Source organism: Diabrotica virgifera, chromosome 3 (genome assembly GCF_917563875.1).
Source record: "Diabrotica virgifera virgifera chromosome 3, PGI_DIABVI_V3a".
Lineage (NCBI taxonomy): Eukaryota > Metazoa > Arthropoda > Insecta > Coleoptera > Chrysomelidae > Diabrotica > Diabrotica virgifera.
This window is the reverse complement of record NC_065445.1, coordinates 74,205,836-74,232,930: the sequence shown is the minus strand read 5'-3', so window position 1 is coordinate 74,232,930 and position 27,095 is coordinate 74,205,836. Positions and strand designations below refer to the sequence as shown.

Below are 27,095 nucleotides of genomic sequence, written 5' to 3'. Positions count from 1 at the left end.
AAATGATTTAGTATAATTTAGTATAAGTATATATAATATGTAAATATATTATATTTAGTATAATTTTTTGAAATGTTCGCAAATTTTCGCTGCGCTTCGCAACTACTCGAATATTATCATTTTTACTCAGTAGAGCTAGACCTAGAGTGTGGTCCTTTTATACCTCTTACCTTTTTTGAATATATTGATATCTGAGTCTGCAAATCGAATCTGCATTGTTTTAATTTTAAGTTATATTAATATGCAGAGTGTCCCTTGTTACGATATTATGTTCAGTATTAAATTCACACTGTAGTTAAATACTTATTGCATAAGGGAATTTAACTTTTAGTGTGACATATATTTTAAGATACCTTTTACTTATGACGAATCATCGATTCTATAGTTCGTCTCACCTTGACTTTACAGTATAGGAACATAGGCAAGGCAGTCCTTTTGAGAGTTTTTAACGCGGTGATGCCGATTTTATCAAAAAGAATTTGTAACCGAACATTAGAGAGATTAAATTAAAACTGTTTTAGAATAAACGCATATGAATCCAAAAATTGTAGATTGCCTTTCTAAAACAGTTTTAATTTATTCTCTCTAATGTTCGATTACAAATTCTTTGTGATAAAATCGGCATCGCCGCGCTAAAATCTCTCATAAGGACTACATTGCCTATGTTCCTTATACTATAAACTATAAAGTCAAGGTGAAACGGACATTAGTAAAAATCTATTCATTGAAGTAGTTTTAATAGGACACCCTGTGTGTAACAATCATTTCCTGTATCAGGTCATTAGTAGTTTATTTTCGTTGAAAATACTTGCATAGTTTAAAAGTATGTAGCGTTTTAAGAAATCAATTGTACATTATTTTTTATTTGGGAAATAAAAGACTCGAAGTAATATTTTTATTTGGTAAATGCTATGCACCCAATACCCGCCTATCTAAAACTTTATATTTTATAAAACATTCTTTAATTTTAAATACTGGTTAGTATTTTATTCTAGTCAGTTGACAGCACATTTTAATTAAATCTGCAAAAGCAGCCAGCAATGTAAGATTGGTTTCCTCTTCAAAACCTACCAAACAACGAGTGTATCTAAATGTAGTAATTTTAGACTAACGAATCACACCTTGAAAATCCGTTTACGTATTCTGGAGAATCGTATATACTCGTTCTGCGAGGTGAAACAAAGATGAACATCTTTGATTCCGAAATGGACTATAGTAAAAGCCATAGTTAGAATGCATTGCAGGTAGCATAGACCAATGTATTTCTTACGGGAGAACGGACGACCACGTTGCCGGTTTGCCCCGAGCGGAGCATCAGGACCGGTGATTTCTCAGTCTATCGCCAAACTACCACGCACCTACCACTGTGCCGAATGAGCGATATCGCTGCGCGTCGTAAGACCAACATTGCATTCTAACTGTGGCTTTTACTTTAGAAACCAAAGAGAAAGTGAAGAAGGAGAAACCTCGGTGTCCATCACGGCACTCTATACGTTAAATATTTAATCAAATATGTATTTGTTATATTTATGCCTGGTTGCACCAACAAATCTTAAGTTCCAGCTTAGCTTATAGAGAGGGGCGCTTTAAGTTTCACTTACGTTGCACCATAATTTTCGATTCTTATATAATGCAATCCATTGTTACATGCTGAAAATTGATCTAAGACACAATGGTGCAACGCGTATGTTTCGTAAGCTGAGCTTAACGTACGTCTTAAGCTTAAAATCTGCTGGTGTAACCAGGCTTAGTTAAATTAAATATTAATGTTTTGTATTTAAATTACATTAAGGTGTCACAAGAAAATAGCTTCAGAACAATAGTTAAATATTGAGTTTAAATGAATTTCCCCATGACTGTTGTTTTTCATATTCAAGGAACATATTTTATATTATTTCATAGTAGTGTAGTTTTTCTTTTAATTGGGGAATAGAAAAAAGTATTCAGCAGTAACTTATAATATGCTGCTTTATAAATATTTAAGCATATTACCCAAAACAAAGGCAAAGCTAGAAAGATATTGCGCTTTTTATTACAGTCGGAAAAATGAAAGATTGCCCATATGAACGATCACATCAATCACTTATTTTGTATTTGCTATCTTTCTAACTTATAAATAACAAACGTTTGTTATAGAAAAAGATAGCAAATACAAAATAAGTCATTGATGTGATCGTCCATGGGTATTCTTTCATTTTTCCGACTGTACTTGATACGCTTGTACCTGTTTTGTAGGTAGTTAAATGAGAAATTACATAACCATGATAATAGATTCTTAATTTAAAATAATTTAAATTATTAGTTTATTTAAAATCTTTAATTTTCATTTTCTTCATCGAGCAGTTATTTAAGATTGATATTTTGAATGTTGTTCTTATAAACAATTTTTAGCTGGAACCGTTATCTTTAGAATTTTGAAAAGAACAGCTGATTTTACTGTCAGCAGTTCCGAAAACGTACCACAGTTTCAGAGTAAGCCACTACCATTACCGAAGAGAAGTAAGTTATTTTTAGAGCATAGCATGAGGGAACGAGAGGCAGCTCTAGGTAAGTTTTAAGGGGTGGGGGTATGGTTTGAAATTTTCGATTTTTTTATTATTGTAAAAGAAAGTGCATAACTACAAGAATACTCTGAAAATTTCAGATTGATCGGGGTAAAATTATCAGATATACGGCATGTTAAATATCCCTATATGGCATGTTTCGCGTCAGCACGCTTGAGCGTGATGAGAAATGTTCAACAACTGTTCCCCTTCTCTTTTGTAGATTACTCCGCGATTCAAAAAACATTCCGGTGTGCATCACTTTAAGATTTGACAGCCAAAAAAATTGAACATAAAAGTTGTCAAAACTTTAAACGCGTTTTTCTCAAAACTGCTCTTTTAAATGCTCAAATTGTAATTCAAAAACTACTCAGCCGATCCACCTGAAATTTTGCGTTACGTGAGGTAACGGACATTTCGTGAGGTAACGCTGTCGAGATATATTTGGTTTTGTGCTTATTTTTTGTTGAACAATAATAAATATGTTGATTTTCACTCTTTTGTTATAAATAATTTCGCTTTTTTGAATTCAGAGTCATACCATGAACTCAAAAATCGTTAAAAAACTCAACAGCGTTACCTCGAAAAACTCATAAGCTAATAAAATCTTTTTGAATTTTTAATTTCACATGATCCAGTGACTGATGTCCACCGTAAAATCCTTTTTTTTTTAGGTGTCTGTAAACATTTGCCACCGTTGGCTTACTTTTCAATATGTCTCCTTGTTTTTTTTTAATATTCTTTGAATTGCACTTAATATGCTTATTTAATTTAAATATAATATAGTTGTATAGTACATTCTTTCACGGTTTTTGCTCTAAATTTTAAAGAGCCGCTTGGATTGACATGAAATTTGGCATACGTATAGTTTACATGTCAAAGAAAAAAAGTGATATGGTGCCGATGTGTGCTTTTGCCCTGGGCACAGTATAAAGAGGAACAGTAGAACCACTCTCCGAAAAATTGGAAGTAAAAGCTGTAGTCGCGCATGGCGACCGCGCAATGTTCTTAGTCGCTTTTGCCCCACTCTCGCATTGCTAGTCGCATAGAATCGTACGGATTTTCACAGGGAAAACCCGCATCCACCACTGGTGAATTACCAATTGCGTACTGCCGGTATTACTTCTTGAGATCAAAGCGCCGACAGGGGAGTGGTTTTACTGTGGAACCTCTATTTGGGGACCGTGCAAGTTCGGCAAAGCGACCTCTATTTCTACGCTCTGTACTTTTATTCGCACTTTTAATTATATTGGCCAATTATATTAGTCCTGGTTGCTGGATAATTGTCAAGGCCATAGTCCAAAAAAAAATAATAAGAAGAAAAAATAAGATGCAGGTTATGTTATGCAAACGTAAACAATTGTATGTAGTAAATAAAATTAGTTATTAAAATGCAGTACTGCAAGCAAAATACAATTAATTAAATTTACCTTTATATAATAATTGCATATCATATCAATATTGTGGAGCAATATATAATTTTTCTGCTTCAATGACAGAAGGTATGAAATATACGTCAATTAGACAATTTCAATTGACAATATGAATTACTTAAGATAGTTGCAATATTTCTTCGCGACTCGCGCACGGTCGTTTCTCGTTTTCCTTCCAAGTACTTGCACACCGCGAATACTGTGCCCTGGGGGTGAAAAAATATATATTTCCAAAATAAGTCCGAAAATGGGTAAACTGACTAATTTTAAGTAACTTTTGTTCTATAGAGCTTTTTCGCCAAGTCAACACTTTTCGAGTTATTTGCGAGTGAATATGTTCATTTTTCAACAAAATAACCACATTTTTAGACGGTTTTTCTCAAATAACTCAAAAAGTAATTATTTTGTCGAAAAAACGTTCTTAGCAAAAATATAGCCTATAAAAAAGTAAAAAAAATGGTGTACGCGTTAGGTCTCTGGATCTCGTAGAACCAGAGTTATAGCCAATGAAAAATAGATTCATATTCACCAAATTTCAAATAGAATATTTCGACGTGAAATATCCAAAAAATGAAGCACTTTTTGGGGAAAACCCCTTATAACTTTTTTAAAGTTGGTCCCTTTTGTTTTGGCAAAAAAAATTTTGAAGATCACCCCCTAATTAGCAACTTAAATGAAATTAATCGTTACCGCTCCACAAATTATTTTACTTATGTTGTGTTTATATGATCTGTAAGTTTCATTGATTCAAAGTGCTTATTTTTGAAAAAATTTGGTTTCAAAGTAAAATTTTTAAAAATTTTAATTTTGAAAAATATTATTTTTTTCAAAATAACTTAAAAATTGTTAGAGATACCAAAAATCTCGAAAAACAAAAAAAGTCAGCATTGCTTTTCTGAATATCATGTATTTTTTTGTTTTTCTGTTAGACAAAAATTGATTAAGATTTGGTGTTTCTAAATTTGCATACATTCGTGTCGTGATCAGTGACTCGTTCAACCCCTTTTAACTACAGCATTTTCAATAATAAGGACTTTGAACCGATGAAACTTACAAATCATATAAACAATACATACACGAGTCAAGAAACTTGTGAAGTCGTAACGATTAAGTTCATTTAAGATACTAATTAGGGGGTGATTTTCTCGATTTTTTTACCAAAACAAAAAGGGACTAACTTTATTTTGAGCGTAACTTGTTTACTTTTGATGCTAGAAATTTTTTTTATAAAACAAAAATGAAGCTTTTTTTAAACACTTTAAATAAGTTGTAATGAGTTTTCCCCGAAATGTGCTTCATTTTTGGTTATTTCACGTTAAAGTATTCCATTTGGAATTTGACGAATATGAACCTATTTTTCACTAGCTATAACTCTGCTTCTACAAGGTATAGAGACGTGATATATACACCATTTTTTTAAATTTTTTACAGGCTATATTTTTGCTAAGAATGTTTTTTCAACAAAATACTTACTATTTGAGTTATTAGCGAAAAACCGTCTAAAAGCGTGGTTATTTTGTTGAAAAAGTGAACATATTCACTGCCAAATAACTCGAAAAGTATTGACTTAGTGAAAAAACTCTATAGAACAAAAGTTACTTAAAATTAGCCAGTTTATCCATTTCCTGACTTACTTTGGACGAATATTATTTCCGTTTCCGTGAAGCCGTCGAAACACATTTATAACCAAAGACCGGATGGAGTCAGAAGAGACAGGCCAAAAGCACGATTTAAGGACCAGGTGGAAGAAGACTTACGAATGTTAAGCGTACGAAATTGGAAAACCAAGGCGAAGGATAGGAAGTAATGAAGCTGATCCTAGAACAGGTCAAGGCCCACTATGGGTTGTACATTCAATGATGATGATGATGAAGTGACATACGGTGCTAGTCAAAAGTCCGTATCCCCCCTCGTATCTATTGAACGGTTACACCTATAATAGTGAAATTTGGAGGGAGGAAATAAACGGACGTAAGCTCCTTAACTAGTCATGACAGGTGACGTAATAGTGACAGATGACGTTACAGAGCCACTGTGACCAATAATTTTAAATGGCACCTTATGGCAAGTGATGTTGTTGTGTGATGATGTTGATACAAGCATGCTATTTAGGGTGGCAGTGAATAAAATTAAGATAGCTATGATGGTAACCAACGTTCTGAAAGGACATGGTACATGAAGAAGAAGAAGTCAACCTTTTTGACAAGTAATCATATGCGGAATTTTGAATTTTTATTAATTAAATGTGGAACTACAATTTTATATTTATTTCATTTATTCATCAAAATTAGCTTAAACACCAAAATTAGTATGACTGAATAGGTATTTTCAATACCTTTCAAACGAGGTATCACTTGCCATAAGGTCCCATTTAAAATTATCTGTCACAGTGGCGCTGTAAAGTCATCTGTCATAATTACGTCAGCTGTCATAACTAGTTAAGAAGCTTATGTCCGTTTATTTTCTCCCTATAAAATTTCACTATTATAAGTATAACCGTTCAAAAGATACGAGGGGGGTACGGACTTTTGACTAGCACTGTATATAAAAGAACACCCATTATTCTGAAATTATTACAACTTCTAGGCATCCGTTTGTTTAAGTTAGAACACAAAATAATCAATTTTTCAATTATATAGATAACATGGTTTTTGTTATATTGTCTGTTATTACAAGAAAAGTATAACCGGACTAGTCAAATGCTGGCGCGTGACCTTGAGCGAAAATACACAGCGACAAATGCAGAATACGAGAAGGTCAGCCGCCACTTCTCGGTTGTCGCTCTGTACGTAAGCGCTATTTGTGTTTTGTAGCTACAATTGTAAAATGCATTGTGAAGTGCTACCGTAATCTGTTCATTATGACATTATGTAGAGTGAGAAGACGAGCAATTTCAGCAGCGTAGGGAGGTTGATAGGGGCAAATAATGGGCTTGCATGAGGTCGATTTGCCCTTTAGAGGAGTAGCCACGAGAGTAACTAGAAGTATTGATTCAGTGGTGATTTATTGTCACGTATGAAGTTAGGAAGGTCGTACACAAAGAGTTAGAGGTACAGGGCGTGTCAGAAACGACCTCAAACCAAGATAGCCGTCTTAGGCCATTGTATCTACGGCACAGCTTCACCTTCATAAGATCAATTGCAGATCAATGGTTTGCAGTTACAATGCAAACTTTTTATCGCCGGACTAAAAGTTTTAGACTTACTTCTTTTGTATCATCTCATTTACTAATACCATTTTAATTGTCTTATTCTTTCAATTATCCTGTGTATTCGATTCGTGCCTAATTTCTGTATTCGATATGTGCTCCAGTTTGGATATTCGACGCGCTCTTTAGAGAAAATCCATTTCTGGATTTTCGCATCTGCCAGCATTCTGATCCGTAAGTTAATATTGGCTCTACAATTATTATTCTGTAGATTGTCAGTTTTATATTACTGGAATTTGATTGGAACAAAGTAAAGAATTCATAACACATATCGCTGATTCGGAAGAAAAGTGACACTACTCAAAAAATGCATAATTCCAGTTATTATTAAATTGACCCCAAGTATGCTTGGAGTCACATAGGAAAAATGTCACATAGATGTTTACTGCCAATTTCCAAAGATGGCGGTAGTGTCATTATTCCTTTGGGAGTAAAATGAATACTTTTATTCCTTAACAATGACACTTTTCAATTATGCTTCAGACATTCGACGTGAACTTATCGTTATTTATCACAAAAACCGTCGTATTTCGAGAAGTGTCCTATGTATGTTTCGCTAATTTAAAAATGACCACTATTTTACAAGAAAAATGACATAACTCAATTTTTTTTCTTTGTTAAATCAGATATAGGTTTTTTGGTTTTGCCTCTTACACAATTAGAAACATTACTGTCTAAATTCTGCACATTGGCTTAATTGCAACTCTGGATCTTCCCTTTCTTTTTCTATTCATAAGTACATACTCTGTTTTGGTTTATTTGATCATATTTTAAGTTTCCTTAGAATGTACAGTGGCGACGCGTGACTTTTTCTAAAGTGTTACCAAAACCAGATGCAAAAAATCTTATGTAAAAAAATGAAGATATGGCTAAATGTATATATAGCTTCAATAATATCATTTTGTATATCACTTGAAACTCTAGAAAAAACAGTTGATGTTTCTAGATGTTGGCAAAATTTTTGATCTTTTTTGGCAATTAATATTAACAATTCCCTGTAATTGCCTCGATTGTCAGAGTCGTCGCCCTCAAAATGACCACGAAACGCTAATTCTTGTTTGGCCAAAAAACATCTCTTATAAGTGTGCTAAGGATATCTTCTTCTTCAAGTGCCGTCTCCTAATCGGAGGTTGGATATCATCATCACTATCTTTACTCTATCCACCGCTGCTCTAAAGAGTTCTATAGAACTGCATCTAAACCAGTCCCTTAAATTCTTTAACCATGACACTCTCCTTCTTCCTATACTCCTTCCGCCTCTTATCTTTCCCTGTATTATCAGTCTTAGCATTTCATATCGCGGTCCCCTCATTACGTGTCCCAGATATTGTAACTTTCTTATTTTTATTGTGTTTATTATTTCGCATTCTTTACCCATTTCTCGCAGTACTTCCGTGTTCGTTTTCCTCTGTGTCCATGCTATTCTAAGCATTCTTCTGTAACACCACATTTCAAATGACTGTAGCTTATTTATGTGTTCTTGCTTTAATGTCCAGCTTTCAAGTCCATATTGTAGTATCGAGAACACGTAGCATCTCAAAGCTCTTGCTCTCAGTTCTAAGCTAAGGTCTTTGTTGCAGAGAACTGTTTTCATTTTTACAAACGCATTTCTTGCTATTTCTATCCTGGTCCTTATTTCTGTTGTTTGATCATTTTTCTCTGAAATCCAGGTTCCTAGGTATTTGTATTTATCAACCCTTTCTATCGGTACATTTCCCAAATATATGCTTGTTTGTATGTTTGTTTTCTTAGTTATTATCATGTATTTGGTCTTTTTTATATTCATTTTTAGTCCATATTCCTTACAGAAATTGTTTGTTTTGTTCAGTAGTAGTTGGAGTTGTTCAGCAGAGCTTGCTATAATCACGGTGTCATCTGCATATCTTACGTTGTTAAGAGATCTTCCGTTAATTATTATTCCTTCACTTTGAGATAGCAATGCTTCTTCAAAAATGGCTTCACTATATGCATTAAAGAGTAATGGAGACATAATACATCCCTGCCGAACTCCTCTCCTGATTTCAATTTCTGGACTGGGTTCGTTATCTATTACAATTTGTGCTCTTTGATTCCAGTAAAGGTTTGTTATTATTCGTAAGTCCCTTTTGTCTATGTTTTTTGTCTTTAGAATTTGGACTAATTTTTCATGTCTTACTTTGTCAAAAGCCTTCTCAAAATCAACGTAACAAACATGCACATCCACATTCATGTCCATGCATCTTTGAGCTAACACATTAAAAGCAAATAACGCCTCTCTGGTTCCTAGTCCGTTTCTGAACCCAAACTGACTATCATCTATTCCTTCTTCTAGTTTTTTGTTTATACGACCATGTATTATTTTCAAGAATAATTTGAGAATGTGACTTATTAATGATATTGTTCTGTATTCACTGCAATCTTTAGCGTTTGTATTTTTAGGGATAGCACAAAAGGTTGAGAGTAACCATTGTTTTGGTATGTTTCCTGTTTTGTACACTGTGTTAAACAAGTCTACGATAATGTCTAAGGTTTCATCATTTATACATTTTAAGCTTTCTACTGGGATTTGGTCTGGACCTACTGCTTTACCATTTTTGCTGTTTTTTAATGCCGATTTAATTTCTTCTTTTAATATCTTCAAAACCGTATCATCTTCTACTTCGACTTCTATCTGCTCTGTTCTATTGTCTTTGAACAATTCATTTATGTATTCTGTCCATCTCTTTAATTTTTCGTTAGTACTCAACACAAGTTTCCCATCTGTATCTTTTAGTATTCCCGGTTTTCTTTTTCTGTTGATCTGCGTTAATTCCTTAATTTTTTTATGTGTGTTAAAATTATCATGTCTTTTCTGGTGTTCTTCTATTTCTGCGCATTGTTCTTTTAACCACTGTTCTTTAGCCTGTTTAATTTTGGATTTTATTTGTTTATCCACATTTTTGTACATCTGATTATCTTTGTTTTTATGCTGACGTCTTTCTTCCATTAAATCTAAGATTTCCTCCGTCATCCATTGTTTCTTTTTGTATCTGATTGGTGTAAGAATTTCTTTTTGACATTTATCTATTTCTGTCTTTATTAATAACCATTTTGTCTCTGTTTCAGTATTTTGCTGGATTTGTTCTTTAACATTCATTAAACGGTTATTAATTTCATCTGTCAGGCGTTGTTTTATGAGTGAGTTTCTTAGTTTACTTGTATCGATTTTTACATCTGTTGTTCTGCGTTTTATTATTTTCATTTTGAGCCTAATTTTGGTCACTACTGGATTGTGATCTGATCCTATGTCGGCACCTGGATAGGTTTTTGAAGATATAATTGCGTTCTTGTATCTTTGTCTAATCAATACATAATCTATTTGGTTTCTTACAATTCTCCCTTCTTGATCTGCTGGTGACTTCCAGGTATATAGTCTTCTCTTTGGCATTTTAAACAATGTATTAGTTATGACAAAATTATTGTTTTGGCAAAATTCGATAAGCCTGTCACCTCTTTCGTTTCTGTTGCCCAGACCATATCCTCCTGTACATTCTTCTACTTTTTCGTCTCCAACCTTTGCGTTAAAATCTCCCATTATAATTGTAACATCCTGCGTTTTAATGGATTTTAAAATATTGTCTAGGTCTTCGTAGAAAGTTTCAATATCGCTCTCTGGTTTGTCCGCAGTCGGAGCATAAACTTGTATTATGTTTAATTTGGGTTTATTCTGATTTAATTGTAAGAGGATAATTCTGTTGGAGTATGGAATGAAATTTACTACAGCTTTATCCATGTGTTTGTTTAGTATTATCCCGACACCATATCTGTGTGAACCGTCTTGACTTCCTGAATAGTATATTGTTTTATTGTTGATTTTCATCTTTCCTGAGTCGGGCCATTGGACATCGCTGATTCCTAAAATGTCTACATTCAGCCTTTCCATTTCAATAACGGCATTATGTACTTTTCCAGCTTGATGTAGACTTCTAACATTCCACGTCGCTACTTTGCAAGGTTTTCGCATGTTGACGACCGGGGAGGCCTTGCAGTCTTGTGAGTTTCCTCCTCTGCCGGATCTTGTTTTCCGAGTTTCATGATCAGTAGAGTGTTTGGTTATGTTGTTAGTCATGATGATTAACTAGGGATGCTCTATGAGCCTTTAATGCATTGGTTTCCCGTTGCCTTATGCATCTCCACCAAGAAGGTGCCCTTCCACACGAGGCGTTAATAACCGCTATGAATTCCAAGATTTTATTGGTTAGAACTACCCACGTGATATATGTGTTCGTATTGGTCAAATGATTAAGAATGACAGAGCGGGATATTTAAATACCAATATTGTATGCAAAGTGTCGTTTCAAGAAAACAAGCCTGCTGACCGAGGATAACGGATAAATATTTCTTGTTTATTTTATAATTGACAATTTTTGTGATAGAAATAAAAGTGTGGTAGAAAATCAATATTGAAAAACAGTATTGATTAAAAAAACACTATTTATTCGTTTCTACTAGTCTTCTTTCTAGACTGTACATACCTAGTCTAATAAAATATTTCTTTTATCTCATAAAAAATATAAACAATTATTGTATAGTAATAATATTATTTTAATTTATTTCAGTTGTTCAATACAAACACAGCAGCACTAGAATAGATCTTATAAATTAAATTATAAATGCATGAAAATTAAAAACAGATAATTTACATAAAAGTAAATATACTGGATATGGGGAAAAGTAATTTAGGGGAAATTATATGTTATATTATATAATTATGATTTTCTTAGGCATTTTGTGAAATATAGGGCATGTTGTGTCTTGTGTCCTTTTAAAATGTCTGAAATTTCATATTTCATTTACATTTGGATTTTTAAACGTATCACTTATTAATATGTTGCTAAGATTTTTGTTTCTTTGTGGAGAAAAACCGTTTCTGTGGTTCAATGTTTTTACATATTGAAACTTTTAAAACACATCAATTTTTTTATGCAAATTTTGATTAAACTTTTTGTTGCATGTATTTGTTGCATTTGACAAGACAATCTAAACATTGCTGTCACTTAAATTATTTAAATCGGGTGTATGTATTTACAAGCATCGTCAAATCTTCATGATCTTTTTTATTGCAAATTAAATTGATGTTACTTAAATCCTTGAAGTCCTGGTTTCACTATCAAATAATTTGATCAAACAGTTTGAGCAAACTCAGGAAGTGACGTCACAACTGCAGTTTGTTCAAATTATAAAAATCTAGTGGTCGCACTATCAGTTTAGTTTGATCAAATTTTGTATTGAGAGTTGTGGTAGTATGTACATATCGATACATTTTTGGCAAAGTAACCTAAGTGACATTTTTGAAAATCATGTTTTTCCATTAAACTAACCCTATTATTGTTCAGAAGGCACTGCCAAAGTGTAGTAAGCCTATACATATATTATGTTTAAAGTAATTCTAGGCTTACTACACTTTGGCAGTACCTTCTAAACAATAATAGTGTTAGTTTAATGGAAAAACATGATTTTCGCCAAAAATGTCACTTACGTTACTTTGCCAAAAATGTATCGATATATCAAAAACCACAAGCATTCCAACACTTTAACAAATAATAAGCCCCAAACTCTCTCTCTCTATTGTAGAAGGGAGACAGTAACTAACCAAAAAGAAATCAAGTCCGGATTAGGAAAAATCTAGAAAACAAACAAGAGTAACTATTGGCTAGAAAAGCTGCTGTACAAAAATCAGTGTGCACGCTGAAGAAAGCAAAGCAGGGAATGATCAACGAAACAATTTTAATGTGTAGCTAGGCCACGGCTGATAAACATATACAGGGGCTCACAGCTTAAATGATGCAGTCGCTACTCAATAAAGCTAGCTTGTGTCAGTGGCTCAATATTTATTAGAAAAAACTTACATACTGAAAGTAGGTAAGTTAGTACGAGTCTTCTAAAATAGCATAAGCTATGTTTTGGGTTTCAAATATGCAATAATTAACACTCCCAGCGCCAGTGTATCCTTTAAGATACACACTGTCCTCAACACTGTGTACCGAAAAAGATACACATGGCTTGTTGTGTTCGATCTGTTGTGTCACCTAAAAGGACACACTTTCTTAAGTTTTTATATGTAGAAAATAATGCTATGGCATGAGCCAATTTCCTGGTATAACTGGGTTTGGCCTTACAACATGAAAAGATAGGTTGTATGTAACTAGAAATTCGTAAGAAAAATGTTGCCATGTATGGGCCAAAACAACGTGCTCCAACTCATTATGCAGGGAAAGATTCAAGGAAAATGAAGCATAGGGAGATGCTATACGCTGCACGGATGTACATCAAACGAACTTTTCAGAGCAGCCGTCTCCAAAGTCCTAATAGCTATAGTTCGTCCGCTATAACTTTTCCCATGTGTCACGATTCATTTTCAAACAAATTAAGTCAAAACATAAAGTGAAATGTACGCTGATGTGTGTAGTATATAGTATACAGTATACAAAATGTATATACACATCGACATTCGTTTCACTTAATGTTTTGACTTAATTTGCTTGAAAATGAATCGTGACGCATGGGAAAAGTTATAGCAGACGAACAATAAGATGTATTGTCAGAGAAATAGCAAATAATCCCAAAAAAGTGCACCAAAATTGAGAGATGAGGTGGAAAGACAGTTTGGAAAAGATGTAACCCTGAAACAATTAGAGGGATATTACAAAATAATAATCGACATAGCTGAACTGCAAAAAATAAATCTATCAGCCAAAGAAATAAGCAACAAGGAGTTTTGTTTTCTTTATTAATTTTAGCTGATATCAAAATCATACACAATATAATTAAAGGATTATTGTTATTTAAGTATATATGGTATATCTGAAAACCAAAACATAGCTTATGCTATTTTAGAGGACTTATTTAGAAACTTACTTTCAGTATGTAATTTTTTCTAATATTGAGTCACTGACACAAGCTACAGTTTTATTGAGTATCGACTGTATCATTTCAGAATTGAGGCTGTGAGTCACTGTAGGTGCAGTACAATAATTTTGCTTATACAAATTATCAGTAATAAATATATTTATTTACAACAAAATAAAAATTCCATCACATAATGATGTCTAACAGCTGATTGTCACTCTGACCAATACGAACACAGATATCACGTGGGTAGTTCTAACCAATAAAATCGTGGAATTCATAGCGGTATTTAACGGCTCGTCCCTTCCACTTACCGACTCTTCCACCCGAAGCTGTTGGTCAGTAAGTGGGGGATTGCTTATACCGGCAATCACTCGGACGTCAGCGCCTCGTTTACGTTTATTATCTAGCAAGATGTACCGGATGATCATGATCTAGATCATCTCACGGGCAGGTGAGGTTGACATTTGAATAGGAGAGGCTATGTATTGCGCATCACTATCCGCTAAGGATATATACCTATCTATTTTTTAACAAACTCATTATATTTAGCAATATTTGCTTTAAAAGCTTGGTTAAGAGAACTTTCGATTCTTGTTTTGCCAAACTGAATCAAATTGGGTATATGTACATCTTACATGTAGGTAACGGAGAAATTTCATGTCTCCTTTTTAAAACTCTAAAACTATTTAAATCGTGAACCTGGTCCATCCATTTTTCTGCAGAAACCAGACATGGCCAACAATATACTCTATTTTTCTTGCAACCACATAACCAAGGATTTTCACTGTCCCAACTAAATTTAAAATATCGAACTACTTTTTTGATTCCTTTTTTAAATTGTTTAAAATAGGTCTTTCATTTTCAATAACCTCATTTTTTTCTTCAAAATTATACAAGAAGAATTACTTTTCAAGTAGTTGATCGATTACGCAGCGACACTCATCCATGGTTAACTGCACGCACACTTTTTATAGTTACTGTAACCAAATTTAAATCAGGTAACAGGGCTACTAATATACACAGCGCGCTTACGGACTTACGCCGTCGCTCCTTCAAAATTTTCAGACACTAGCCGGTCCCGAGCGACAGCTAGGATAAAACCATTGTAACCACAAATGAGACTGGTAACAGTGTATAATAAAGTGCAACTAAGTCATATAAACTCGCCAATATTTTCGTGTGTCTACGAGTAGTTGGCTATTTACTGAATTAGGTACTATTAACACATAATATATAGCCCAAGAAATGACCGTTTTGAAGTGTAATTTTCAGGGGCAACTCCAAATTGCATGAAAATTTGGATTTAGGTTCTACTTACCCTCCACTTCAAAGTTGAATTTGTGCAGTTAGTTGCTTTTACTTGGGGGTGACAGTTGCCTCTTCTCGGGGGTGAAAAACGCGTGTTTAAAATAAGTTCGGAAATGGATAAATTGACAGATTACAAGCAACTATAAAGTTCTATAAAGTTTTTTACGTAAGTCAATACTTTTCGAGTTATTCGCGATTAAAAATGTGGATTTTTCTACAAAAAAAACTACGTTTTCAGACCGTTTTTCGCAAATAACTCAAGTAAATATTTTACCTAAAAAAATATTCTTAGCAAAAGTGTAGCTTATAAAAAAACGAAAAAAAATGGTGTATCAGTAGAGTCTATAAATGGAGTAAAAGCAACATTGCAGCTCATGGAAAATGCGTTCTTATTCGTCTAATTCAAAATCGAATAATTCAACGCGAAATCACCAAAAAATTCAGCACTTTTCGGGAAAACCTTATTAACATTTTTAAAGTATCAAGAAAAAGCTTTATATTTGTTTTTTTATAAAAGTTTCTAGCATCAAAAATAAACGAGTTACACTAAAAAAAAAGTTGGCCCCATTTTTTGGTAAAAAAAATCGTGAAACCTCCCTCTATTTAGCAGCCTAAATAAAATTAATCGTTACCGCTTTACCATTTATTTTAACTGTATGTGTATTGTTTATACGATATGTAAGTTTGATTGATTTAAAGTGCTTATTTTTGAAAAAATTTGGTTTTATAGTAAAACAATTTTTTTAAATTTTGAAAAATTCCCTTTTTTTAAAATAACTTAAAAAGTATTAATGATAAAAAAATCTTAAAGATTAAAGATATGTAGGTTTTGCTATTACAAATATGCTAGTTTGATTTTGTTTTCCGTTTTTGGTTAAGATATGGCTGTTTAAATTTGCATACTCTCGTGATTAGTGACCCGTTCAAGCTTTTTTAACTATAACCCTTTCAAAAATAAGCACTTTAAACCAGTGAGACTGACAGATCATATAAAAAATAAATAAGTAAGTAAATTGTTTGTAAAGACCTAACGATTAATTTCATTTGGGGAGCTAAACACGGGGAGATTTTCATGATTTTTTTTTACCAAAAAAAGAGGGCCAACTTTATTTTGAGCATAACTCTCTTATTTTTAATGCTAACAATTTTTAAAGACAATTAAAATAAATATTTTTATAAACACTTTAAAAAAGTTTCAATGGGTTTTCCCGAAAAGTGCTTAATTTTTCGGTGATTTTACCTTGAAATATTCGATTTGGTATTAGACGAATAAGAACGTATTTTTCATGAGCTACAACTTTGTTTTTACTCTATTGATAGACTTTACTGATGATACACCAATTTTTTAGGTTTTTTATAAGCTACACTTTTGCTAAGAATATTTTTTTCGATCAAATATCTACTTTTTGAGTTATTTGCGAAAAACCGTCTGAAAACATAGTGTTTTTGTCGAAAAATAAACATATTCAATCGTAAATAACTTGAAAAGTATTGACTTACATAAAAAACTCTATAGAACAAAAGTTGCTTAAAATTAGTCAATTTATCCGTTCCTGGTCTTATCTTGGACGTATGTTTTTTCACCCCCGAGAAGGGGTGACTGCCACCCCCCAAGTAAAAGCAACCAACGGCACAATTTCAACTTTGAAGTGGAGGTTAAGTAGAACCTAAATCCAAATTTTCATGCAATTCGGAGTTGCCCCTGAAAATTATACGGTATCGCCGTATTTCTCGTTCATATTAATAATAATATATTTCTATTGGTAAAAATATTGGTAAATGGAATTATTCATCGTCATAAAATATTGATTTGCAAGATTTTTAACTGTTACCAATGGTAACAGTGGTTATATGGACGCTTCGCCAGTGACTTAATGTAAACAATATCTTCCTCACAGTTTGCTATTGTTACCTGATCATGAGCGAAGAATAATGTTGTCAAGTAGCTCCCGTAGACTTTGTTTCCCATACCTGAACATTTTTGTAGCCAACTTCTCTGTTTATGTCCTTTGTTACTCGAAATAATTCTGAAAATAAATTTTTCATCTTTACGGTACTTAGTGGATTCCTGTAGATATTCAGTACGTTCTGGTAAGCGCCCTAAAGGCTTGCAGGAAAACGGATTATGGCGTATGCGCTATAATTTTAGCCTTACTGCTTTTATAGTAAACCTAGTATTGGTAAGTCCTTCAAAAAAAAACAGGCTACGGTGGCTGGGTCATTTAGAGAGAATGGACGAGATGGAGCCGTCAAAACACATTTTTCGTCTTCTTCTTCAGGTGCCATCTCCGCTGCGGAGGTTGTCAATCATCATAGCTATTATAATTTTTGAGGCAGTAGCTCTAAATAGTTGTTTTGAGCTGCATCCAAACCATTCTCTCGGGTTCTTCAACCATGAAATTCGTCTTCTTCCAATGCTTCTTCTGCCATCTATCTTTCCCTGCATTATGAGTCGTAGGATGCCATACTTCTCACCCCGCATCACATGTCCGAGATACTGTAGCTTCTTTTTTTTAATTGTAAGTTCAACTTCCTTCTCGTTGCCTATTCTTCTCAGTACTTCATCGTTTGTAACTCTATCTACCCAGGAAACCCTCATAATTCTTCTATAGGTCCACATTTCAAAGGCGTTAAGTCGTCTCATTGTCTCTACATTTAACGTCCATGATTCCACTCCATAGTATAGAACACTGTAGACGTAACATTTTGTTAGGCGTACTTTAAGAGCTAATGTTAAATCTTTGCTACATAGGACCTTTTTCATTTTTATAAAATTAGAACGTGCTTTTTCGATTCTGACTTTTATTTCTGCAGTGTAGTCATTAATTTCTGTTATAAGTGTTCCTAAGTAAGTATACTTTTTTACTCTTTCGATCTGCTGGCCCTCGACTATCAAGATTTCGTTAGTATTATGGTTGTTTTTACTAATTTTCATAAACTTCGTCTTTTTGATATTGAGAGAGAGTCCGTACTCCCTACTACACCTTACTATTTTACTCATGAGTCTTTGCAGGTCTTGTAAACTATCGGCTATTATGACTGTATCATCTGCATATCTGATGTTGTTAACTAAGACTCCATTTACTCTTATGCCGACTATTTCATCTTCCAGAGTTTCTCGCATTACCTCTTCAGAATAAGCGTTAAATAATAGAGGTGATAGTATGCAGCCTTGCCTGACTCCTCTCTTTATTTCCATTTTTTCAGATGTTTCTTTTTCAATTCTTACTATTGCTCGCTGATTGTAATAGAGGTGTGTTATTAGTCTTAAATCTCTTTCATCTAGGTTTTTATTTTTTAGGATTTCCATGAGTCGATCATGTTTTACTTTATCAAACGCTTTATTGTAGTCTATAAAACAGACGTAAAGAGGATGGTTAACATCCAAACATCTCTGTGTAAGCACGTTGAAGGAAAATAATGCCTCTCTGGTACCCATACCATTGCGGAACCCATATTGAGTGTCACTAATATCCAGCTCCAGTTTAGAGTGTATTCTGGCGTGGATAATTTTCAATAGAATTTTCAAGGTATGTGACATTAAGCTTATGGTTCGGTAGTCACTGCATTCTTTTGCATTCACCTTCTTTGACAAACACACAAAGGCTGATGTCAACATTTCTCTAGGGATGATTCCTGTAGTATAGATAGCGTTGAACAGTTCTACTATTATGTCCAGGTTTTTCTCGTTGACCAACTTTATCAGCTCGCTAGACAATTCATCTGGACCAGCAGATTTATTGGTTTTCATAGAGTTTATTGCTTGACTAACCTCTGATTTGGTTATCTCTGGGCCTACATCTCCCGTTTGGCTATCTACGGATGTACTAGCTTCTCTCTGGTCATGAAATAGTTCCTCGATATACTCTTTCATCGTCATAGTTTTCGTTCTGTCTCCATTATAAAATTTCCATTTTGTCGAGTATTTGAGGTTCTTCTATTTCCTATTCCGGCTAGTTCTTTGACTTTTTTATCTAGGTTGAAGTTGTCATATGTTGTGCTTGTCAAAAGCCACATTTTTATAACAAACCAAATACCGGATAGAGTGAGGAGAAGAGGCAGACCCAGAGCACGATTTAAGGATCAGGTGGAAGACGACTTACGAGTGTTAAGTGTTCGAAATTGTAAAACCAAGGCGAAGAATAGGAAGGAATGGAAGCAGATTCCGGACCAGCAAGACACCATGGGTTGTAAAGCCAGTGATGATGATTTACGTCTGATATACCTACGTTTTCTTTAGGCCCATTTTTGTCAAGACTTTAAATAGCGATTTTAAAGGTACTATGTCGTAGGCTTTTTCGAGATCTATGAAGACAATAAGATCTTTTAGTTCATTAATATGTAGTTTTGTTGATTTATTTCTTACTCTTTGTGATACTTATACTGTTCTGGAGCTTTGGTTTTTGAAGTTATACTTCTTTAGGCGCGATTGAGAGTAAATTCTTATTATTCTGGGCGCATGCGCACACAGACAGTATGGAGTTCGTTGCTAATCTTTCAAGTTATGTTTGTATCAGCACAAATAAGGTATGAAAAGAATATATTAGTGTTTTTAGGAAATATATTATTTATTATAATTTTTGTGTCTTTGGATTTGTCTTCCTCGGGAGTAAGATAATAAGTATAATCTATTATAACATCTTTATACTTCACTTGATCTATTTGTCACCGTGATTTGTAATTATGTCCGAAATGTCACGTAAACAGAGGGATGATAGCTTTGTTGGTAGAGCATTCGACCAGAGATTGAGAGGTCCCGGCTTCGAATCCGGACAATTCATATTCTTTTTTTTTTTTATTTTGGTATTGCTTTAATAAAAAAAATTTGAAAGTTGTAGGTAAATATTAAAATTAGTTTAATATTTAAATAAAATACAAATAAACTGTTTAGTATATTTATTTCGTTGAAATTATATAACAAAAGTATAACTTCTTACGTGCGTACAAAGTACACACACATGATTTTCACTTCTACCTTCTCAGTTGCTTTACTTTTTGAGCATAAGGTGGTTTCTTTTCCCTTTATAATAATTAATCTGAATCTTCCTTTACAACCGATTGTATGTTGAGGTTTTTCCAAATACCTAAATATCTAATTTTTCAAATTAAATTCACACTTTCAGTGTAATTTGTATAATGTAGGGACTACTTGCTTTACTGTGATATCATTATTTTAGAGATTCATCAAAGCTTTCAAAAGGATCTGTTGAAATTGAGGCTAGATGTAGCTAAGTCACTTCTACAGTATAAATCAAATGAAAACGAAATAGCAAATTTTAAGGGACAACTAAAATTATCTGCCCAGGTAAATAAATAATATTTAAAATATTTCTTCCATTCGAAAAGTCCTTTTAAGTCTAACTAAAAAACTCAATGCATATTTTAGGTTCGAGGTATAGGAACTAAATTTACTGTCATATTTACTCTTGAAAATTTGGAATCCAATAAGCCTATAAGTGGTATTAGTATGATACTTCACACAAAGCCCGACTATTACATTTGTTCAACAAATAGAATACTGGTAAGTTTTAGATACTATTTAAAAAATACTATTCAATAATTTTGATTGAGTAATATTCCCCAAAATATTTTCTATCTTAATCCCATATAAACAAAGATATTTATATGGGATTAAGTCTTTGACTTAATAAGTTGATACTATTAGATATAATTTTGTATACTAGGGGAGTGCAATTAGAACGAAAAAATACAATGTTTCGGAAAAAATCAAACAAGGTTATATTTTTCTAAAACTTTTTTTTTTAGTTTATAATTATGTTAAAGTAAAAAGTTCTACTCACAAATTGCGCCGCTAATTGTTATTAATTGTTTAAACAATAACAATTGTTTTGTATAAATAATGTTAAGAATATGGGTGAATTCAACATTTTATTTTGATAAAAAATATTTTTATTTTAGTTTTGATTATGCTGAACCCGAATCTGACATTACAATTTGCAAATTCAAAATGGCGGATTCAAAATGGCGAATTTTTTCCTAAAAATCCTTAAAAAGTAGTTGTAGAATCCGAATGTTTTTTATAAAACGTGTTTGTTTACATAACTAAAAAAAATAATTCTTAGTAAAAGGCTCTGCATATTCTAAAACTTTAAATGCAATCATAAAATATCAATTTTTATCAATTTTGTACAAGATATGTCAATCAATAAAAATTTCAGTTAGGAGTAAAATACCTATATTTTTCATAATACTGAAAATTGTTATTATGGAAAGTTGTTCAGAATTAAAAACGATGTGTCAATATGCAATTACACTCTTCTAATCGAAATATTGTGAACTATAAAGGTACATATTTATTGCGCGAAATAAAATTTTTTTACATACCTCGTATAATATTGATAAAATATAATATTTTATATTTGCATATTAAGTTTTAGACCATGCACAGCTATTTATGACGAATAACTTTCTTCATAAAATTAATAATAAAACAGTTATCATAAATAATAAGTGAAAATTTAATGATGGGTATAATTAATTTGTAACAATATTTAAGAAAAAACAAATTTTCGATTAGAAGGATATACTTACATATTGGAACATAGTTTTTAATTCCAAACAACTTTTCTCTATAAAAATTTTCGATATTGTGAAATATAAAGGTACTTTACTCTTGAGTGAAATTCATATTTTTGACATATCTCGTACAAAATTAACAAAATTTGATATTTGATGGTTGCATCTTATGACATATACGATGCAGAGTATTTTATAAAGAATAACTTTTTTTCGTGAAACTTATATTAAAAAAGTTATCAATAGGTTCCAAGTTACGAAGACATACTGTATGAGCTAAAAAAAATTTTTTTTTGAACATTTATTATTGTTGAAGCTTATTATTAAATGTATTTTAGGTAAGTTTTACAGAAAAAAGTTTTGATCACTCTGTATATACATTTTTTCAGCTGGCAATTTTCCGTTTTTGTATTACATTTTTGTTATCTTTCTTAGTTTTCTCAAAAAGAAATTGTTTATTTCATTTTTAAACTAAAATAATTTAGTGTTTTTTAAAGATTACATCCTAAGCTCTAAAGAAATATCAAAAAAATTGTATTAGATTTATTCAAAATTGAGTAATACCGTCTTAAAATGGTGGGAATTCTGTAAAACTACGAAGTTTTCAAAAATTACATTTTTTGAGACATCGTATTATTTGAATTAAATTTTTGAGATTTTTTTTTTTTGAATGAAACATCGTTTAGTAAAATGATTGAGAGGTAAGTTGTGCAAATTTGAGAGTTTTATAAGTAAAATTGTATTAGTTACACATTTTTAAATCATTTTTAAACAAAATTCATGTAAGGCTCACTTTCCGCCCACACCGTACTTATGTCCATAAATTTTATTTCTTTTTATTACAACCATAAAATAAATCATTTCATCTTCTTTCATGTCCTACTTGTAAAATTTCTTGTGATCCATTAGTGTAAAAATTACATTAACAAAACTCAACCGTGCACTTCTTCCAACACTAGTTTACAGTTCGCCAATGTGTGTGAGAAGTGTGACTTTAGCGTTATAAATAAAAAATTACAGAAGCTAGAGATTTAATTTTAGAAAAATCTTTACATAAGGTTTTTTTTGTAAAATTTTCTGAATTTTTCAATGGGTCAAGTCAGTTTTTTTCTAAAGATTATATTTTCAGAGTTATTTAAAAAAACATCTAACTTCGCTGTTCATTTGTTTAATAAAAAATGAAGCACCCACTTCTCGAGTAGAACTTTTTGATATGTTGTTTATTAAACATGTCTTAATGAAATGACAAGAAGTTTTATCTTGTTTGATTTTTTCCGAAGTGAAAATCTAAATGCACTCCCCTATACATATAACTTCGTAACACGACTGGGGAAACTACAGAAATTCACCTCTTTGATTTATCTGTGGTGAATATACAATAAAGTGTATTTTGCAAACTTTGGACTAAAATTTTGTGATTAAGACAAAATTTAGACTCCTCCTTCGTCTTCTTACGGTGTCTATCCGTTCCGGATGTTGTAGATCAGCATGGCTATCCTAACTTTGTTTGCAGCTATTCGTCACAATGTATTATATTGTTCTTCATTGTGCTACTATATCTTGTTTCCATGTCCTTGATATCTTGATGGAAATGATTTCTTGTTCTTCACTTAAAGCTCTCAAATTCTCAGGAAATAGTCCAGGTGGGAGTGAAATATTATGTACTATTAGGCTCATGAGACAAGCCATGTCTTGAAAAGCCTTTATCATTCTTTTGACTATATTTTTGTAATCAGTAGCCTTATTTTATTGTTGTCCAAAAATTTGTTCACGACGTTCTTAAATTGAACTATCGTTTTCTGTTGAGATCCGTCATGGTGTTGGCAAACTCTTGATTTGCTAGACGTCTTCTGTTATCTGGCTCAACAACCTCCCTTTAATTTCGTCTCCGATAGACCTAGAAACTGTTGAACCAAGTATTTTAAACATTCTTCGCTTTTGGGAGATATTTGTATAGAGCTAGCTTTATATGAAGAGGAAAAAGGACAATTTTTCTGGTGAAACCAAGTTTTCTTGCAGAACACCCAAGTTTTGTAAAACGGTAACCGTTCTTGGCCTCCAACTCTCCATTAGTCAGTGATTTTTTCGGCCTCGACTACTCCATAAAAGAAATAAAATCAACGGCATTTACCAATCATCTTCACATTTGAGCTTTTTAAGAATCATTACCAAGTTCTCATAGGTACACAGTACACAGATTATCAAACAGGAATATAAGCATAGACACCACCGTTATGGAGTAAAACTGCTTTTAAGCTGCGTTTCGACGATAAAAAGATTCCATTGGGTGAATTCATACTGAATTTTTAATGGAACTATTAAACCTTTAATTTCGATACAATAAACTTCTTGGGAGAACAATGTTAGTCTTGTGTCATCTGCAAAGTCAGAACTTGAGTCCTGATCATCTTGAGATAGTATTTCATGTTCATCTGAGTGTGATATCTTTCCTAACGTGCTTACACAGGCGTTTCTACTTCATGAGGAAGAGGACTAATATCTGGTTTGATTTTGAAGTGAAATCTTTGACATCACACGAGCAGAAGTAGCGGTAGCACTATGGTTGCAATGTTCTAATCATACCACAGATCCACAAAGCAGAAACTCTTCTCAAATTAATAAATTGTTTTATTACTTTCCTAAAACATGATACATATTATACTTATGATAATAAATTATTTGCATTTTAGATTCCTCTTTTGTTGCCGGTATCTTCATATAAAGCAAGGGTTGGAATCCAAGAAGTTATCAACGAAGGTCAAGTTCCTTCAAAAATTGGTGAAATGTGCGTCATCCGAGTTTTTATAATGAATGAAAATAAAACCCAAACCCAACCGTTGTTAACTGCAACTGTTGCTATACCTTATACTGACAGCTCACTTGTGTGAAGACGATAGAAGCATAAACTTAAGTCAGATTTAACAAAAAGGTGTTACTTAGTGTATTGTTTTGTTTTATTAATGTAAAAATTAGCACCGATATTTATTAAAAATTAATACCTTAATTAATATTAAACCCTTTGATTTTTTTGCCAATCTGTTATTTGAAGTTACAACCAGAGCTGGGCCGGGTACCCGCGGCGTGCTGGCCATATAAATGAAACGGTGCAATCAACGAGAGGCCGCGGCCTCTTGAGGCCGGTCAAATAAGAATTTTTCACAAAAAATTTTATATGTAACAATTTTTTTTTTATTTCTAATCGAACGATACGTAGATAACAGCTAATAAATATGAAGGTATTCTGCATAATATAAAAATGGAAAAAGTTTTTGCATAAGAGCTTTCCACAAATATGAGAAACTTAATGATAAAACTTACTCAAATTATTAAAAGTATCGAAAAACGATTTGATCAAGACAAATCGTCATCTACATCCTAGAAATTTTGATACAATAAAAAATGGTAAACTTTTAACGGCATTTAAATCATTCACTGAAAAGTTAAGAGACTTTTATCCTACCATATCTGCGACTGCAATTATTAGACAAGAACTCATTGATTTTGCTGATAAATGGATTGTATTAAAAATACGATATTGCAAAATACTCAAATTATAGAAGATCAAGATAATGATGAATATGTTCAGTCTACAGAAAATATGAAAGATGATATTATTAATCTAAGTAATAATGAACATGAAGTAACAAATGACAATGTTGTTGATATAGGTCTGGATCCCGCGTATGAAAAAAAAGCTGATTAAAAAGATGATTAATAGCAAGCTGAAAATTTGTTAATAGCTTAAGGGTGTCGAGTTGAACAAACTTTGATATATGAGAACACTGGAACAGGGGACGTTTTAACTGTGGAACAGGTTAAAAATTTGGAACGGTCAGAACACGAAAACGGCACATTTATTTTGTCCGACAGAACAGACTTAAACTCTCCGAACAGAGATTAAACTCTCATGCAAAAATCAAACTGCTATTTATCACCTGTCATAATTCCTGTCATTTGACATATTCTACATGTTCCACTCATTAAAACGCCCATTTGGTGATAATAATAGCGGTCTGATTTTTGCATGAGAGTTTAATCTCTGTTCGGAGAGTTTAAGTCTGTTCTGTCGGACAAAATACATGTGCCGTTTTCGTGGTCTGACCGTTCCAAATTTTTAACCTGTTCCACAGTTAAAACGTCCCCTGTTCCAGGGTTCCCATATATCAAAGTTTGTTCAACTAGACACCCTTAAACTATTAACAAATTTTCAGCTTGCTATTAATCAACTTTTTTTTCATACGCGGGATCCAGACCTAATACCGTGGAAGCTTCACCTCCATGTGGTACTATAAAGTGTAAAGATTATAAAGCTCGTTGTTACGCTGCTTTGCATAAGCACAACTTATATCAGTGTGCTTATCAAAAGCTAAGGAAGTTTTTCAACATTGAAATACATACAAAAATCGGTCTTTAGTACTTACACAAGGTCACTAGGAAACATTTGTGCTAATGGCTATAGAAAAGGACGCTTTGTATGAGCTTAAAAATTATGAAATAATTTCCTCAAAAATTATTATTTTATTTTTATCTTAATTACAAAAAATTCATATTAAGTGCATACAATATTGTCACTCATGTGATAATATATTATTTGTAATCTTAAATAAAAACACAGAAAATTTAAAAAAATTTCATTGAATTCAGAATTTTATATTTGATTTAAAAATAATTTATATTTTTGTTTTTGTTATATAAATAACGAGTAAAAAATCCTGATAGTGGAAGGTAAAATGAGGATGGGAGGCCGCTTTTTTCTATAAAATCACCGGGCCGCTTGAAAAGTTCCAGCACGCCACTGCCGGGTACTGATAAATTGTACTCGGGTACAGAGTACCGAGTACTTTTCATATTTGAGGAACGAGTACAGAGTACCGAATACATTGCTCAAAGTACAATCCTTAAAGTACAATTACCCGAATTTCTCGGGTACTTATTTCCAGTACATTCGAATATAGAACCCAAAAAAAGGTAAGAAGGTATATCTCTGCATCTCTAAACATATTTACGAGTCATGAAAACTTAAAATAACGTACAATTCCAAAATCAAAAAATAAGAATTTTGAAAATTACTCATCGATTAATACCACACTCACACTCACTGATTAATTTTACTGGCTTTTAAGATAACTAATTTTTTAAAGTTTTCTTCAGTTAGAGCATTTCCTCGAGGGCTATTATTTATTGTAGCATAAGAGA

At 32.6% G+C, this 27,095-nt stretch overlaps 1 protein-coding gene across 2 annotated transcripts in view; it reads left to right on the top strand.

The window, feature by feature from the left end:
- The window catches only part of LOC114337097 (Bardet-Biedl syndrome 1 protein), a 113,005-nt gene extending 88,098 nt beyond the window's left edge, over positions 1 to 24,907 (top strand). For both annotated transcript variants that reach the window (XM_028287478.2, XM_028287476.2), the window contains 4 exons: positions 2,392 to 2,547; positions 20,540 to 20,667; positions 20,749 to 20,883; positions 24,590 to 24,907. In XM_028287478.2, the coding sequence (XP_028143279.1) occupies positions 2,392 to 2,547; positions 20,540 to 20,667; positions 20,749 to 20,883; positions 24,590 to 24,787 (617 nt within the window). In that variant the 3' untranslated portion in view covers positions 24,788 to 24,907. The remainder of the gene's footprint in view (positions 1 to 2,391; positions 2,548 to 20,539; positions 20,668 to 20,748; positions 20,884 to 24,589) is intronic.
- Positions 24,908 to 27,095: the final 2,188 nt, after the last annotated feature.